Consider the following 19,673-nt stretch of genomic DNA (forward strand, 5'->3'; position numbering starts at 1 on the left):
TATGAACGCAACAAGCTCAATTGCATGTTAAACGTTTTCCTCGCATATAAAACCATAGAAAATGCTTAACGTGGCTTAATGGACTAAGATGGTGATATTGAAGTACCAAATTTAGTATACAGATTGTTAATAAGATGTAGGCCTACTATGTACAGGAAAGCAGATGCTGTAAGCCACATTAAGCATTTTCTTTATAACGGTTTTCTATGGAAAATGCTTAACGTGTTTAAGCTCATTGCTTGCGTATTCTAAGTTATTCTGCTCATCTGTATGCTTTATTAATAAGGTGTGTGCTTAATTTGGTCATCCAATATCACTTTCTTAGTACATTAAGCCGTTAATTGTTTTAGTAATGAAGGCCTAATCAATGCGAGTATCATATTGTGTTGTTTTAGATCATATAAAGCCAACTGCAGTTTTATTGGTTGTGAATAAAGTAATATTCTGATTTGTCATTGACAAGCAGCAGCGTTTTATCTTGTGCTGTAAGAGAATTCTTGAAAATGAATTGAGTTTGCGGTTGCACTTAACACTCTGAGCTCGATTGCTATGTCTGAGATAAACCACGCCCCCCTCATTACCATATGGACAAAGAAATGTATAAATAAATGTGAAAATAAATAAAGGTACACATAAATACATACTGTAGGCCTATATAAATAAATGTATAAATAAATAAATGAAAAATAGAAATGTGGGAAAAAATACAATACACATAAATAAGGAAATAAAAGCTAATAAAAACATTTTTTTTGTACATTTCTTTGTTGCTATATATATATATATTATCTGAGCAGGTTTGGCATTACTTCGTTTCCACTAAAAAGGAATAGAAAATAAAAAAGGTAATTCCAACTTTTTTTTGCAAGCGGAAAATCAAAAAATTAAAAGAAACTACAATAGGCTAGTATCTCGATACTAAAACAACAGTTTCACTAAACAGTTTTGAGTGTGAACGCGATTCACTGAACAAGAATTCTCATTCACAACCAGGACAGAATGGAGGCGGAAGAATCACTGACAGACACAAACACAATTAAAATGTCACAAATTCAATAAAGAAGAATGACTTTGTTTGGGTAAAAAAGGGGAGTGGACGAACGTTTTAGTGAACGAATTCAGAAGATTCCAGTCACTGGGATCGGATGAATCAAAATCCCTGCACAGTCAGATTTGAGAACGCGTTCTATTCGAACGTCCAGCGCTCAGTCAGAACGCATCCAGTGTCTCAGGTGTCAACAGCGTCCAGTTCTTGCTCCAAGTGACAAAGCGACGGTGAAGCGATTAATAATTCAACTGACACATTAAATACTGTACCTGTAAGAGTTGTTCACTTTTTCTGGACTTGTTTATTTTTCCCCCGAGTCCGTGACGTGACGTGACGGGTGGGCACTGGGCAGTGCTGGAGTTTATTAAAAGAATCGTGCGCTACTCTCTCTCTCTCTCTCTCTCTCTCTCTCTTTGCGCATCTCCTTCAGCGGTTCGGTCATTGCAGCAGTGCGTTACAAAGCCCTGATCGGGTGTCCTGAGCATGACAGTCTGTGAATGTGTCTGAAATCTCATCTGATCAGGCTGTACAGAGGCTTCGCTTCGAGTTCGGATGCTGAACTTTGTTTGTTTTGAACACTTTAGCTTTTCTTTTTTAGTGTCGGAGGTTCTCAAAGCATCTTGTTAATGCTACATTGAGGCTTTTGTAGTTTTATGCAGTGTAATAGAAGGAACCGTACAACATTTGATGATTTGGACCTTTCTAGACTAGTGAAATCCATTCAGGATTGATACTGTTTTGTTTTTTTATCTGGGAGTTGTCAGAAGTTCTTGAACATGTCTTTTGTTGCTGGTAAGTTTTTTCTTCATAGCCTTCTGTGGTGGTACAATGATGGTAGATGATAATAATGCTTCTCTGATACATGCATTATTTACGTGATACTTCATGGTACTTCAGAGAACCGAAAACCATGATAGGACAAAATATTCCTAGGAATGATAATAATCATCAATTTTTGATGTTGGAAGTAATGTTTTCTGTTCCTTGTGTTTGCGTGTCAGATCTGTATAGAAGCAGCTCTAATGCAGGTATGGCGGAGTTTCAGGAGAAGCTGAGATTGCAGCATGAGAACTCCATGCACACAGAGCTGGAGAAGCTCCTGACCACCGCCAAGACACCGGAGGCGGAGGTGAGATCCTTGTCCCGCAAACTAGTGGTTCTTCTGTCCTTATATGCATTTCTAACGCCCAACTCACACATGTACCCAGATATATCATCACACATACGTTTACCTAGCAGAAAGGAAACATGCTATAGACTTATTGTTTTAAGGGTCCGTAACCAAGCTTGTTTTCGCCACTGAAAAAACCCCCAGATAATTGCGACTTTTAATCTCACAAGACTTTTTTCTTGCAATTGCGAGAATTATCTCAGAATTTCATGATATAAAGTTGCAATTGCGAGTTATAAATTAATTCAGAATAGCGAGTTATAAAAATGCAATTGCGAGTTATAAATTAATTCAGAATAGCGAGTTATAAAAATGCAATTGTGAGTTATAAATTCAGAATTGTGAGATATAAACTTGCAATTGCGAGTTTATTATTATTTTTTTTATAAATTCTGAAATTATAACTCACAATTGCAAGTTCATATCATGCAATTGTGAGTTATAAATTCAGAATTGTGAGATATAAAAATGCAATTGCGAGTTATAAAGTCAGAATTGCGAGATATAAACTCACAATAATGGGTTATAAATTCGGAATTGCGTGATATAAAGTCGCAATTGCGAGTTTTAAATTTCGAATTGCATCATATAAACTCGGAATTGCGAGTTATACATTCAGAATTGCGAGATATAAAAATGCAACTGCGAGTTATAAATTCAGAATTGCGAGACATAAACTTGCAATTGCGACTTATAAAGTCACAATTCTGAGAAAAAGTCACTCTTTTTTCCACTCAGAATTTGACTTTATATTGTTGTAACCCCGGTTCTCTGAAACATCGAGTGGAGGGATCCACCTATGGGAAGGGCATCGGTACCTGACCTCTTACACCAGCCAATGCCCAGCGCGCAGCCAATGCCCAAAGCCAAGCCAAGGCCCCACCCCCTTACCGGAGAGCATATAATGCCTGCATGCGCTGCTGTTCTCCATTAAGTATATTCCCTTCTCGTGCGGCAAGTGGGGCAAAGCTGGTGGATCTCTGTGCCCAATGTTTTAGAGAACCGGGGTTACGACAGTAACCTATTGTTCTCTTTCATCATCTCATGTTCGAGATCCACCTATGGGAGAGACATGAGCCGCTTTCCGACCGGAGGAACCTTTTCACAGTTCCTAGAACTATTGGCTAAAGTACCCGTATGTTCCTGCGGTGCGAACACGCCGACTAGGAACGACTTTAGTTCTAGGAACTCCATTTGGAGGAACTAATTTAGCTCCTACTTTAGAGTAGGGTCTAAACCAGCACTATAGGAACTACCCGTGACGTTAGTGTACACTGATGACCAAACGCACCTGCCATTTTTAAAACAGCTATATGTAAACACACAGATTATAGCCTATATATTTACTCCAGAAACTAGATACAAACATGGAAAACAGTGATAGATGGGCCTCTAAACCTTTATGCTGAAGAGAAAATCCAACGCAACTTTGAGGGGACCAAGTCAAACATGATTATGTATTTCTGCTCAGCTAGCAACACTGGACATCAACCACACGGCATAGGCTAATCACTTTTTTTTCATATACTGTGTACTTTCTATAACAATTCTATCTAATAACATGTTAAACAGTACTGTTAGACAGATCGCTTACTAATGAACACAGAGAATGCGAGCATTGTTTGCTCTGGCGTTCTCAGCGCCGTCAAAATAAAGGTCGGTCGCTCCGTCAAAATAAAAGTCGCCATGCTTGCGTCACTCCCTTACCCCTCCTACCAGTTCCTATGGCCACTTGGCCAGTGCGAACGCAAACAGCAAAACCGAGTTTGGGGGAGAGTAGTTCATAGAACTGTTTAGAAGTGGACAGTTCCTATAACTAAGTTCCTGTAACTACTTGGTCGGAAAGCGGCTATGGACAGCTCCCTGTTTCCCCAGTACACTCACAGTGAGGTTCTGTAAGCCAGTGAAGGACGGTCGCCCCAAGGAGGTGGTGTCTGACACGTCCCATAATCATGCATCTTGCATCCCTGACGCACACACGTAACTGCTGTGCAGGACATGCTGTGCAGGACATGAAATATCTAAGAGGCACACACATGAAAATAAACCCTGCAACACAGGCAGGAATGTAAATGCTTGCTTGGTGATATGAATGTGCGTAGTTTGACGGCCCATTCACCCTTTGTTCCTTTACTCCAATGTGTAATGGAAAGAAAAAAGGGTCACTCCCTTAGATTCATATGCCAAACCTATAGCTTCCATAAGCCAATGTGAGAGGTAATGCTTAGATATGGGACTCCCCCTGTAAGGGGGTGCCCATGAAATAAAGAGCTGATCGCTCTTCCGGAAAGCACTGGTCCTTTAGCATTTAGCCTCTGATCCTCCGTGGAGGAAAAAGGCAGAGGGTAAAAACAAACACCAACACCTACTATGTGAACGCAGGGAAGCATTTAGGCATAAAAGCCGGATTGGGCTTAAGGAAAACCTAAGAGAGAATTTAGTGCGCGAGGAATGCACCGAGAGTGCATGTAGTTCACTGACACATTTAGGTGATGCCAAGAGCAAAGCCACCTCGAAGGACAGCAGCTTTCAGAAAAAAACAGATAAAAGCACACATTGGGCAACACGGGGAACAGTGAAGCCTGTGCACACTTGAGCTGACCTCGCCGACAGATAGCCTCCGTCTTTTGAACGAGGAAATACAAAGCTAAGCCGGTGGCTTGCTGCGGGATTTAATAGCCCTGCCTGCATTATGGAAATGCCATTTGGTAGCGGGGGGTTTGGTGGAAGCACAGACGGTGTCTGGCGCGGCGCAGGCTTTCTAAGAAGGCAAAGTTTGGCCTTGTCCTCTTTATTCTTGACATTGCAACGCTGTTGCATTAAAGCGACGGCAGGACCAAAGAAAGCCCAGCCAGGCTCAACCGGCACTCCAGCAATGCGCCACTTTTCACTATCAGGGAGATTAAGCCACAGTTACGTTCTCTTGACGGACATTACCTAGAATGAGGCCATTAATAGTGACAATCTCCTTCCAGAGAGCGCACGTCCCTTTCTCCCGTTGTTCTCCCATGTCGACCAGGAGCTCGGTCTGGTAAGTGGAAAGCAGCGAGGAGAAGTTGCGTGCTCTTACAGTCAAGGCCGAGGCTTTATAAGAGGCCTGGTCACCCATGCAGAGAGTTGTCATATCCTTAACGTCCAGACCCGCGAGACCGTGTTTGAGGTCGAACGGGTCTCCCCAGCAATGTTTAATGTGTTTAGCACACGTAGGGAGGACAGGGAAAAACTACTTTGTAGGGCCGGGAGAGGGTCCCAGGAGTTTCCCATTATAGACGTCCCGCGCTTGGTCAGAGGTACTATGAGGAGCCGGCCATTTGATTTTGAGGCGAGCGGCCGCTCGCTCACAAACCTCAAAGAGAACCGATTGGGGTAAAGCCACGGGAGTTTTTTGGGGATCGCCAGGCAATGGTTACAGTACTCGGGGAAGTCAGTTACCTCTTCAGTGTGTTTAAGGCCCATTCACACCACACGGTAAGGATGGGAATCCCCAGCGGCGATGAGGGCGCCGTACGCGGCTGGTTGTCCCTGGGGGTAGCCGTAGAGAGCCATTGAAGAAATAAACGAATAATCCGACAGACAGGCAGCCGTAGAACAGGGGGAAATAGCGAAGGGAGCAAGAAGGGCAGCGAGCGTTGGCGGCTTGCAGTAATTCCTTCAGCTAACCAGGCTGATGGGACAAACACGTCCTGTGGAGGCTGATCCAAAGATGTGTTCTGCAGACAATAGTGAAGTCCGTAAAACCACGAGCTGAGTGTAAAACTATTTCAGAGATCGCGAGAAGCGAATGACACCTGGAGAATAGCAGCGCATGCAGGCCTTATATGCCCTCAGGTAAGGGGGTGGGGTTTACCGGGCATTGGCTGCACGCTTCTGTCTGTCTAGACAGACTTGGTGCAGTCGGATGCTTCTGCTGAGGTCAGGTACGGATGGCCTTCCCATAGGTGGATCCCGAACACGAGATGATGAAAGAGAACCTATTTTTTACCTTGAAAAGTTTGAAAATAATGATTATGATGTGTAATCACACATTTATTAAGGTGTAAGGTATTACTGTTTGCTTGATGGTTACACCAATTTAAACACATTTTGAAAATAGTATGTATGTTTTTCAAAAATGCATGTAACTAACATACATTTTAAAAAAGTTTATATTTCTAAGAATTTGGTGCATGCATTTTAAACATTTTTTTCAAATTATATACATATTTTTTTTGTATATAATATGACATTAATATGACTAAAAAACTAAACTCATTTGGAAGTGATTCATTCGAAGTCTTGTGCACATTTTGGAAATCTATTTTATGCAGCCTAGTTTTGAAATGTTTATTCACAATGAACCCACTGTTAATAATGTGATCAGTTATGGCACACACAGCATGCAGACTTATTCATGAGTTTTTTATGAAACTGTGACCTAATGAAGGCAGTGAACCTTAATTACTGTCTGTCATCCCATGATGCAGCACCAGAAGGTTTAGTCTAAAGGTTAAAGGAGACTCTTCAGAGTATTAATTATGCTTTTATGCTGCACAGTGTTGTACAGAGTAATTAGGAATATGATTAATCACACATCCGTAACTCTATAAGGTATTGATTCAGTGTTATAAAGCATTCAGATTCAATATTCTAAAGCATTTCATTAATTTAATAAACCATTAAATGAATATTCCAGGTTTAATGCAAGTTCATCTCTATGGTGTTCAGTTTGTAAAAACAAAGGAAAGATTTGTATACTCTGTACAGTAATGCACTTGCAATCGCAGTCTATGGGACAAGAGTAGTTTCTAGTTTAGACATAGTTTAGGCCGACAGCTTCCCAAAACCCTCACAATTGTTAGCCTGACTAGTGCGACTCCGGTGACTCTTTTTCACTATTGGCCCTGAAACAATACAAATGATTGAATATTGAACATCAGGATATAGAGCTTAACATTCTACCAAATAAGGGAAAAAAAGAACTGAATCTGCTTATTTGTGCTCTTGCAGATCTCCAGGAAGGACTTTGAGGGCTTCAAGAAGCTCTTTCACCGTTTCCTTCAGGAGAAGGGACCGTCTGTTGACTGGGCCAAGATCCAGAGACCACCCGAAGACTCGGTGAGACAGACGAGTGCTTGGATGAGGAATTCAAAATGAGATATTAAGATATACAGTAGTGGCCAAAAGTGATTGTGAAAGTGTTTTTAATGACTCTAAAATCAAAATATGAGGAAAGAATGTCATATTAAAAAAAAATATTTTAAGTATAAAGGAAGAACAAAACCCCAAACTTGGTTAAGGTATTTATATGACAAAATTATTTGGCAAAAAGGAAAAACTACAGGTTTTATTTTACTATGGAAAAAGAAAAAAACTCAGAAACCAACTCAAAAGCATACATTTACTACAACATTATCAATTATTAATAATGTATTGGTTCTCTCTTGATTTTGCATGTGTTCATAATTCAGCCTGGCCAAAATATTATGTCTGCACAATTCTGCATGTTTCATTGCGTTATCGCAAATAAAACAATTGACTCCAAGTACAGCTACACAATATGATTACAAAATCTTTAACACATTTTTAATAATATTTGAACAAAGAGTTAAGATGTCAAATTTCCTAGGCCACTACTGTGTATGTATATATATATATATATATATATATATATATATATATATATATAAAGAATTGAATGCTACATATATTATAACCAGTGTTATTTTAGTTTTATTCATATTTTGAATTAGCTTTTATTTTTATAGTTTTAGTTTTCATGTTAATTTTAGTTAAATTTCATTGTGCTTTTGTCATTTTATTAGTTTCTTAATATTGCTATTTATTTGTATTTCAGTTTTATTTTTAGTTAGTTTTAGATTTTATTAAGTTATTTTGTTTCCAGTTAATTTTAGTTCTTCAACTTAAACTTATTTTAGTTTATTGCCAAGGCAACATTTCTGATTTTTGTTTAAAGTTTTCAAACTAATATTTACATTTTATTTTATTTCAGCTTTATTTCAATTAACAGAAATGTTAGTTTTAACTAACGATAATAACTCTTAAAAAAAAAAAAATCTTTTATGAACACAATGAAATCTTTTTTTCATTTTTTACTTCAGAACCAGCATAAAATTATTCCCAATATTTGTTTCCTTTATTCTTTTTATCTCTTTTCTTTTTTTTAATTAGTGTTATTTAGTATTTTAGATGTAGATTACATATAATGTAATCCAACTTGAACAGTTGTCCTAAATAGATGTCCTTTCTATAATACAAAAATGTTTTTTACATATACATATGCTTGTATGTGTTACATGGACCCCTGAACAGCGAGAAAGGGAGAGCAGCAGCAGCATAACTTGCTTGTGTATGGGTGCTTTATCAAGCCCATGACATTTCCCTGTTGGTTCCTTCCCTCCCCAAATAACCCACGGCCCCTCTACAAACACTGAAGGTTAAACTATGAATAGCACAGCACTTCCAGCATCCCACAACTTTGGCTGACATTTCTTTTCACACAGCCGTTGTGAAACTCATGTTACAGCACGTAGTAAAGTTCAGGCTGATCTGAAATCAGCTCCATTAGATCGACACTCATCAGACCCATTACGAAATAAACTTCACGGCTGCTACTAGATCAGCATTTGAGGCTGTGATGGATTTTTTTATTAATCGTAACTAACATTTATTTTTCTTGCAGGAAACACATTCATATGCTTGTGAATCTTAAATGTTTCCAAATCCGTTGGTTGAAAACTCGTGACTTTGAGTGTGTGAGTGTAAAAATAATAAATATGGGATATGAAACTAGACAGATGTCTTGGTTTGAAAACTTGTGCTTAACAATTAAGTAATCAAGAAAACCGAGTTTGCTTCTACCTAGTAACAGAAGGGTTTGCCTATGAAGAAGCAATCAAATTGTAGGGAAATTATGTAATGTCATGTCATTTTCGCCATGCTCCTATTCTATAAAAATTATCTCTGAAATTTGTCTGAGATCCTTCGGCCGTGATTAAAGCATATTCGAAGGCATTGTCTGAAGTCTGTCGGTTATTATTGCTGCGCAGCAAGTTAGTTAGTGGAACAAGTTAGGGTTAGGAAACTTGAAGCCAGTTGTCGACTGTAGATGCAGAGCTAGAGTATAAAGATTATTAAGTGTCGACTGTAGATGCTTGGGTGTCGATTGGAGACGCCCCAGGTAATTAGGTTTCAGGTACGTAAGAAAAATCTACCACAAGGCGTAAAGCATAATTCTCAATGGTTGTAGTTCAGTCCTCACGTGCTCATTGGCTGGATGCTTGATCGGTCAGCTGTGTATATGTGCGTCTCAAATGTTTTAGTTTTGTTGGCAGACGTTCAGTCAGGAGAGAGGCGGTTTGAAACCTTATATTTGGCCTGTGCTTTTAACAGTCACCTTGAGTATACTTCTTATAAAGGGGTTATATAAAGAGAAATTGATTTGATAAATGCAGTGTACTGTGTAGAACAGGATCTCTTTTATAAGCTTCTCTCCAGTCCAAAAAGAGCATCTATTGACATTTCAAGGTATATTCCTGGTTCAGTACAAGTTAAGCTTGATCACTAGAATGTGTGGCATAAATGTTGACTACCACAAAAAGGAAATTTGGCCTTATCCCTCCATTTAAAAGAAAACAAGTGACAGTGAAAGTGAATTGTGCCGATTTGTGGAGATTTTGAATGCAGAAATGTGAAGCTTATAAGTACTTAAATTATTTCTACCTAAGCTGTAAAGTGTTTACATCATCATTTTCGGGTCTATACTATGTTTAGTATTCGATTTTCCCACACTTAAATCATTTTAACAAGCAGTATACAGTTAGTATTTTGAAAGTCATTATGAAATCATAATGGACTGTTCTTGTTTTTTTTATGGAATATTGCAGTTTATTTTAAAAGATTTATCCGTACACATAATTTTTTTTATAAATTCATGTGCCTCGTAATCTTTAAAGCTACACTGTAATTTTTTAAGTTGATTCTTAGCAGAAAACACTTTGTTCTTTCAAAATATGTGCTCATTAATGTGTAATTACTTCTACCAACTAATCAAGTATTCTCGTAAGCGTAGAATCTGCCATTCAGAATACATACGAGCGAGTCGTTCGAATGGCGGCAGCCATGTTGCGCCTCCATCTTGAAAATACATTAGCCAAAGAGGGACATACCTGGAAATTCAAGCTTCGCCTTTCACGTTTTTACACTCAGTGGCACCGTGACGAATGTGAGGGAGAGATTACTCTAGGGCTGGGGTAAATTATTAATTATTATTAATTAATTAAACGATTAGTCGGGCGATTATTTTATCGATTAGTCGACTAATCTAACGACTAATTGGAATTATTTATCCTGTCTGTTATTCGCATATCTCTGTCGAACCGTTACTCCGATGGATTTCAAACTCGACAGCTGTCTGGGCACGATCAAGTGCAGTGCCAAGTTTGATGTTGTTTGGATGAGAAATGCAAAAGATATGTTAAATATATCGGTAAAAGAAGCACTTAGAAGGTTGTGGTTTAAAAATAAACATTCTGACATAAACACACTGCCAGCTACAATGTTTACTTCTGAATAATATAGTATAAATCATGATAAATCCTTTTTTTTTTATGCAATTAATCCATTGAATCAATATAAAAGTTATTTTTCACATTGAAACTGTTGAAAATACACAACAAAGTAAGTTGATCCACATATGACAGCCTCTGAACTCGGTCAATACTAATCTGGACTAAACATAGGTCAATGTTATGAATGTAGCATTAAATCAGCCATCGCTAAGAAATACCTTCTGAACGACGGCGACCTTCTTTTTTGACAGCGATCAGCTGTAAAATGGCTTAGGTCCTGCTCGGTTTTCGTTGACTTTGAGTACAAGAATTGAAAGTTAGGGGTGGGGTTAGGGGTAGGTCATCAGACCAATCAGGGATGACTTCCCCAATGAATATTCATGAGTCTTCCCCTACCATCCTGGGAAAAAAAATATCGCTGCCGGGTGTCAGAGCGCCACCGTTACTGTTTACATTGCGTGGAATGGTGCGCTGTGATTGGTTGAGCAGATTTATGGCATTCTGCAGAGAAAGGAGACTGGCGTTTGTCGCAGTTTGGAAAGAAAGGGAGAAAACATGGCAGAATAACACGGCGGGCGGTGTGTGTGTGGCGAGCTGTACCTCCGGGAATGGTGCAAAAAAAAAAAAAAGAAAGAAAGAAGCGCCGACGCCAAAAATATGACGTCGACGTAATTTTGACGTCGACGCTTCGACGTCATCGACGCACCGCTACAGCACTAGATTACTCGCGACTGCCGGCAGATTTGAAATAATACGGCCACCATAGGAGTTAAAACGCCCTCGGAATGGGAGGGGCTAGAAAGTAATATTCAGTTGGTAGTCGTAAACAATTTCACCGCTAGGTGGGAGAAAATCCTACACAGTGTAGCTTTAATCAAAAAAAATTCCTCTCCCTCTTGCAGCTCATTTTATCTCTTCTCTGATGATGCGTTAACTGGCGTGAGGGCGGAGCAACCTGTCACTCACATGAGATCCACCAATAGCAAACCACAACCATCCAATCAATTCCACATGAACAAAATCGCCGCCCTACAATTTTTCTTGTTCTTAAAGCCGTTTCGCTTGGATAAATGTCACAATAGTGAAGTAAAGTCTATCGTAGCTTCTGCGTCATGCCGACTTAATGTTTACGAATTGGCACCATTCTCTTCCATTATGTGTAAACAAGATTTTTGCTTTTAAAAAAAGGAAAGTTAAGAAATTAAGTGGAAGTTAATTTTGTGGTAATCAACATTATGCCTCAAATAATCTTAACTTGTTTATATTGTAATATTTCTTTAACGTAGAGATCTAAATCAATTTGTTTTTGATGCAAACTGGTAGAGTAAAGACTAGACTTGTGGACCACAAGCAATAAAACGGCAACTTGCCGTTTCTGAGTCATTGGACTTTGACATTTTTGCCTTGACAGCAGTGAACTTAATTTAGCACTGTGATGAAACTGCTGTAGGAAGACTTGCTTTACGCAATTTTTCATCTGTTGCAGGCTGGTAGCTCGTATAAAAAGCTTCACACCCAAATTCTGAGAGATCTGATCAAATCAGCTCATATTTCATATAGAATAATGCGGTACGTAAGTCTCAGTCTCTCAAAGCTCTCACAGTGCGCTGCTCTTCATGTCATGATCTCGGGGTTAATGACTTTTGATTTTTGGAGTTTAGTTTAAAGGGCCAGCTCTGTTTGACTGGAGTAAATAAACCCTGGACTGAAAAGTGAAATAAACATCTACAAAGGTCTTTCTCGCATCATTTTACACATCTCTGAAGTGAGAAGTACAAAGAGGCAGAATTCAGATAATTAACTGTCTTCAGTCCACTCCACACAAGCTTTCTGTATCCTGAAAAAAATATTAATAATAGTGTGTTTCCTAGATACTGATAAATATAAAGCTCAATGGACAAATTATATGGTTTACACGCATGGTTGATGGTTGTCTTTCACTCCCTCATTGTTTCTCTCGCTTCAACAGATCCAGCCCTATGAGAAGATCAAGTTGAAGGGTCTTCCTGCCGATGTGGCCTCCAGCCTTAATAAGCTGGCTGTGGTGAAGCTCAATGGAGGTTTGGGGACCAGCATGGGCTGCAAAGGACCCAAAAGTCTCATCAGCGTCCGGAATGAGAACACTTTCCTGGATCTGACTGTACAGCAGATTGAGGTATTACATCACACATGCTTCCTGCCGTTATTAATAGCAAGAGCATTACTGATTTACAGCAAAAACTGGTGATGAGTTTGTCACGTTAAACACTTGACTCAAAAGTTTGGGGTTGGTAGGATTTTTTTTATTTGTTTTCGAAAGAAAATACATTAAAACTAATATTGGGAAATGTTGTTATAATTTTGGAATATATTGTAAAATGTAATTGCTGTGATCAAAGCTGAATTTTCAGCATCATTACTCTCCAGTCTTCAGTGTCACATGATCCTTCAGAAATCATTCTAATATGATGATTTGATGCTCAAGAAACATTTCTTATCATTATCAGCGTTGAAAACAGTTGTGCTGCATAATTTTTTTGTGGATACATTTTTTTCTGGATTATTTGATGAATAGAATATTCAAAAGAACATCATTTATTTTAAATAGAAACCTTTTGTAACAGTCTTCACTGTCACTTTTGATCAATTTAAGTATTCTTGCTGAATAAAAGTATTAATTTATTTAAAGACCTATTATGCGTTTTTACATTTTCAGCTTTCTTTAGTGTGTAATGTTGCTGTTTGAGCATGAAAAAGGTCTGCAAAGTTACAAAGCACAAAGTCACTAGAGCTGGAGTTATTCTCTATATCAGTGTCACTGTTTCTGAACTCCCTGAAACGCCTCCATTGAAGTCTTGAGTTTTCTTGCAGGAACAAACACGACAGAATATTCCTAATTCCCGTCTGGGGCATATGTAAAAAAAAAAAACACACACACAAGTTGCGATAGTAATGTGTTGAAACTCACAGTTATGGTAAGGGGTGTGACATTTCACAAACACGCTCGAAGTGGTTGACCAATCACAACACACTCGTCCAGCCGACCAATCAGAGCACATTTCGCTTTTCAGAAGGAGGAGCTTCATAGAGACAGGAACTAAACAGAGCGTTACTGACAGACTGAGAAGAGAGGTGCTGCAACAATGTCAAATATGTGAAAAATATGTTGTTGTTTTTTTACATTCAAGCATGAAAACCTCTTCTAGTGGACACCAAACTTTGTAAAAGGGCATAATAGGTCCTCTTTAAAAAATAAATCTTACTGACCCCAAACTTTTTTGCATTTAGCATTTCTTTAAGTTTTTATAATTGAACAAAACTGAATTGTGTGTAACTTCAGAACAGTGGATGATGTGTCATTTAGTGGGTTTAGACATTTCTTTGGATTATTTGCAATCTATTTAAGATGATGTAAGACCCTGTTTGCAGTTTCAGACCTTGGTAAAAGGTTTCCCTCTGTGGCAATGACCAATTACCCCAGAGTTGCACAATAAGTTTTTTTCCACATGAAAAATGTAAAGAAATTCACAGTAATGTCTTGAGAAATACTTTTTGTAAAATAAAAAATACCTATGATATACTTACATTGAAATGGCAACCAGTGCTTGGCTTTTTCTTTTTTAAGATTTTTGCTCCCAGTTTTGAGAAGAACGTATTTTAACATCTAGAATAATTTAATTGAGTGACTTAATGCCATCATATGCTCTAATGTAATGGTCATACAGTAATATACATAAAAGATATTTATATAAATAATTTTATTTCAAATGAACAGCGAAAATAAAGCGAATGGAGAATTTTGGTGTGTGGAATTAAATATCTTAGCTGAATCTCTCTCTTTCAGCATCTAAATAAGTCGTATAATGCAGACGTGCCCCTGGTGCTGATGAATTCCTTCAACACAGATGAGGACACTAAGAAGATCTTGCAGAAGTACACACATCACCGCGTCAAGATACACACCTTCAACCAGAGCAGGTACACACATCCTTATCCAGGCCAGTGAGAAATACCAACTTACTGTATTTTCTGGAATCAAAGGCGCAGTTTTTATCATCAGAAACATGCAGAGACTTATATTCCAGAGCGATTTAAATAATACAATTAACGTCAAGCACACGAAACATTTCTTTTTGTGCTGAATGAGTGAACAAGTGTATTTGTATAGCGCATTTAACAAACACGGGTAGTTTCAGTTTTACTTTAAATAATTGAGTTTAGGCTTCTGTTCTGAATTTGAGGGAAACTAAAACATGTTTATGGTGTTTGTTTGTGAACGCTTCGTTTTATTTACCAGTATTTTACATTATTTCTAAATGTAATCCATGTTTATTTTTTTCTCTGGTGAGAAAATACAGTACTCATATTTTGTCACATTTAGTATTTTAGAACAGTGTTAATGAAACGAATGTCTTAAAAAATCATTTGTTCCAGTGTTTTTGTAAATATAAAGTTTGGTATTTTAGATACAAAACACTCAATGGCCACATTAAAGAACACCGTGGTATTTTCTATGTTAATTTTGCCCCAAAATATTGAATACATTGTAAATATGCATAAAATATATCAGCCAGCTTTAGGGAACATTGGTTCTCACAATAAAACATCAATAACTGAGGTAATATTATTTCAAGTTTGTTGTTATTTCAAGATTGATTCACCCATCAGTTCTCATAATAAAACATTGAGGTATTTCAAAATTGCTTGACCCAATTGCTTGGCCACAGCTTTGTGGGTTGTCAACTTGTCTATTTTCCGCTCCTGCACAGGTATCCCAGGATCAATAAGGAGTCTTTGTTACCAGTGGCCACTAACATAGGCCTGACGGGTGAGAATGAAGAAGCCTGGTACCCGCCCGGGCACGGGGACATCTACGCCAGCTTCTACAACTCCGGCCTTCTGGACAAGCTCATCGCTGAAGGGAAAGAGTACATTTTTGTGTCCAACATTGATAACCTGGGCGCCACGGTGGACCTGCACATCTTGAACCACCTGGTGAGCCAGGCCAGCGGCAAACGCTGCGAATTCGTCATGGAGGTCACCGATAAGACACGAGCTGATGTGAAGGTGAGGGCTGTCACCAACGTATTCCTCATTTCGTTCGTGGAACACAGAAACAGAGCATCATGAATTGCAGCAGCATTCTTCATATTTTTTTTATTTTATGGGTTCAGATGGGTTTCGAATGACAGGGTGAATAAATGACAGAATTTTCATTTTCGGGTGAAATGGCCCTCTGAGGCCCCGGTAGACTTCAAGTGAAATTGAAGAACGAACTGGTGTGATGTCATTTAGAACAAAATCAGGCAAAACGAAGTTTGCTGGGAGTTCAAAACAGCTTGCCAAAGCGAACTCTTCAAAAAAAAAAGTGTGTACCTTTGACGTAGAAACCTTCTCCGGCTCATTTCCTCTATTCGGTCCGTAGAAGTCGGAGGCAAGTGGAAACATGACCACACCGGAGAGCTGCTTTATTGTAGAAATGAAAGCTCTAAATCTAATTGGAAGCGACACTGTTTTTCTTTTTTAATACTGTAAAGCTGCTTGCTTTTAAGAAATCTATTGTAGTATATTGTAATATAAGTGCTATAACACTATATATGTAAGTGCTATATAACGCGCGTAAATACAACACATTGTAGAGCTGCATTTTTAGTAGAAGTTGTAATTCTAATCAAAAGTGACACTGACTTTTTGCCTTTTTTCATGTTTAGTACTGTAAAGCTGCTTGCTTTTAAACAATCTATTGTATAGTGCTATATAATTAAACGTGACGTGACGTGCAGAGCTTGTGCAAATCCACATCGCTATGACCAGATGCTTTCTTAACTGTTGTTTTATGGGTGTGTAATTTTGCTATTGTGAGGAAAGCACACGGCGCATATTTACATATCCGGCGCATATTTACATATTTCAGCAGCGTGGACGGCTTCGGGTTGTTCGCTAACAGCATGTAATCCTGCAAAAGTATTTCAAACTAACCCCTACCCGAACCATGAAAAGGAACTGAGTGAGTATATCAGGGCCTTGAAGCTCATTGGCCAATGCAGATCAGTTGGTGTTGTCTGTTTCAGGGTGGGACGCTGACGCAGTATGATGGTAAACTCAGACTGCTGGAGATCGCTCAGGTGCCCAAAGCTCACGTAGACGAGTTTAAATCCGTCACCAAGTTCAAGATCTTCAACACCAACAACTTGTGGATCAGCCTGCCGGCCATTAAAAGGCTTCACGAAAAGAACGCAATGGACATGGAGATCATTGTTAACCCTAAGGTGAACACCATACCCTCCACATTAACGCATGTCAACATTTGGGTAGACGTTTGTGTATGAAACAGCATTCCTCTTCTGACTCCAGACTTTAGATGGCGGTCTGAACGTCATTCAGTTGGAGACGGCTGTGGGCTCTGCCATGAAGAGCTTCGACAACGCGCTTGGCATCAACGTGCCCCGCAGCCGCTTTCTGCCCGTCAAAACCACCTCTGACCTCCTGCTGGTCATGTCCAACCTGTACAGCATGGACGCGGGGTCTCTGACCATGAGCCCCAAGAGAGAGTTCCCCTCAACACCTCACGTCAAACTGGGCAGCTCCTTCACCAAGGTAAGCTCTGAGCCAGACCTACACACTGCAAAGCCACTTAGACAGGAAGAGAGCGCTTCACTTTAAGGTAAAGCAGCCAGTCACTCCATATCATAATAATAGGCTGTAATAGGCAATTTATATTATTGTAATATAAATTATATATTTAAAACATTAAAGAAATTTGTGTAAAAATTAGGGCTGTCGATTTAATGTGTTAATTTAATTAATTAGTTATGGGTCATTAAAATTATTAACGCACCCGCCCCGTATCAAACCTACGTAAAGTTAGTTCATCTTACTTTTCATACAGTTGATTGCTGACGAACATGAAGCAGGGCAACAACTCACTGTGTGATAACTGATAAGACCCTATTGAATGCAGTTATAATGCCCCTAAAATTCAAGATATCAGCTCAAAAATGTAAATGTAAAAATGCCTCTCTATGAGTTTTTGTCTCATATTTATATAAACAATATCATGCGAGTAACGAGCGCAATTTCACACGTCCCGAATAGTGCAAATGTGAAATTGATTTTATACAACAGGTAAATAAATAAGTTAATATTGTGTTATGTTTTAGACACAATATTGTCTGTTTTTGCTCAATTATGCCAACGAAAATATTACCTATAAAGCCGGAGCAGACCTGTTGTGAGTCTCCGAGCAACACATAGCAGTGCTTCGTTTCTGAATGAATCCGTTTTGAGCGAATCAATCGGGTGAATCAATGATTCAATGAGTCATTTACTTCATTCCTGAATGTATCAGCCGTTTGAACGAATCGAATGAATGAATGATTCAATGATTTAGTAATTTAGACATTTACCGCCACCTACTGGCAGTTTTAGTTTCTTATTTAGAGTATCACTTATACATTTCATTTTTCCATATTAATAAAAAAAAAGATTAAAGGTATAGTTCACCCAAAAATGAAAATTATGTCATTTACTCACCCTCATGGCCCTTGTAGCCTAAAAGTTTATGTGTAATAAATTCTATGTTGAATCAAATAAAATCATTTTGTTTCTAAAGCTACTTTTTATGTTTGATGCTTTTCTCATTTAACACAATAATGACTTTAAATGATCTTTTGGGGATAATTTCTCAGCCAAATATGGTGTGATTAATTAGATTTAACTAATCGCCACATCATGTAATTAGTTAGATTTATAAAAATGTAATCGCTTGACAGCCCTAGTAAAAATATACATTTTGTTTAAGTTATTAAAATGAGCTGTTCAGTATTTAAATACTTTTAAATTATTTTATTAATAAAATGTTTTAGATTTAAAAGGCCTGAAACATTGAATTACTTGTTCAGTAATAAGTACCTTTTAAATACTTTTATTTTAAGCCTACTTTGTAAGAGCATACAGCACAAAATAAATTGAACTTTCTAGGTTCGAGACTTCCTGAAAAGGTTTGAGAGCATCCCAGACATGCTGGAACTGGATCACCTCACTGTATCAGGGGACGTTACCTTCGGAAAACAAGTCACGGTCAAGGTACGGACTGATACGCATGTAGGCGTTAGAGAGCGTTCACAAACATTGTGTGTACACATGTATCGTAACTTGCTGTTTGTGTACAACAGGGAACGGTTATCATTATTGCCAATCATGGAGACAGGATTGACATCCCGGCTGGAGCGATGCTAGAGAACAAGATCGTTTCAGGAAACCTGCGCATCCTGGACCACTGAGGCCTTTACAACCAAACTACAACCACATTTCACCTGGACATTTCTTCGTGTGTGTGTGTGTGGAAATGTGTGTCAGATTTGAGTGTGATTATCAAAAGCCATCTATCTGATTACTATTAAAATCCCTTAAGAAAACAATCATTCTTTTCACAGTGAATTTCAAAAAGGGCTGTATATTCACAGGTTTTATTAATCTAAATGTAAGACTTTTTAAGACCAAGTAAAGAAAATTTAAGGAATAACTTAAAGGGAACACAATACGTCAATATGTTCTCGAAAATGTAACTGTCTGGGGAGAAACACGAGTTGCATTAGCAACACTTCAGAGTTTGAAAACACAGATATCCATTACTTTTTAATTCATTTTACAAAAAAAGTAGCTTAAATATATAATTACAGATTATGAAGTTTTGTTTTCTGTGAAATTGATCAAAACAAAGTGAGTTTTGCTTAAAACAAGAAAAATCTACTTAATTCAAACTGACAGACATCTGTTCTTGTTTTGAGCATAAACTCACTTCATTTTGTTATTACATTTTTCAAGATTTCATTTTACATTTGCATCTCAGGTAAACGTATCAAGAATATTTTTCAATATTTGTAATAAATATTGAATGCATGCAACA

General features: G+C 38.2%; 1 protein-coding gene across 1 annotated transcript; it reads left to right on the plus strand.

Moving 5' to 3' along the window:
* Positions 1–1,163: 1,163 nt before the first annotated feature.
* On the plus strand, positions 1,164–19,185 carry ugp2a (UDP-glucose pyrophosphorylase 2a). The gene is made up of 10 exons (XM_084403176.1): positions 1,164–1,840; positions 2,050–2,177; positions 7,206–7,313; positions 12,756–12,941; positions 14,610–14,743; positions 15,535–15,832; positions 16,837–17,034; positions 17,120–17,362; positions 18,746–18,850; positions 18,940–19,185. The coding sequence occupies exons 1-10, from the start codon at positions 1,825–1,827 to the stop codon at positions 19,045–19,047; spliced, it is 1,524 nt and encodes a 507-aa protein (XP_084259302.1). The 5' UTR covers positions 1,164–1,824; the 3' UTR covers positions 19,048–19,185.
* The last annotated feature ends 488 nt before the right edge of the window (positions 19,186–19,673 follow it).

The sequence above is a fragment of the Rutilus rutilus genome (assembly GCF_951802725.1).
Source record: "Rutilus rutilus genome assembly, chromosome: 2".
In the NCBI taxonomy this organism is placed as follows: domain Eukaryota; kingdom Metazoa; phylum Chordata; class Actinopteri; order Cypriniformes; family Leuciscidae; genus Rutilus; species Rutilus rutilus.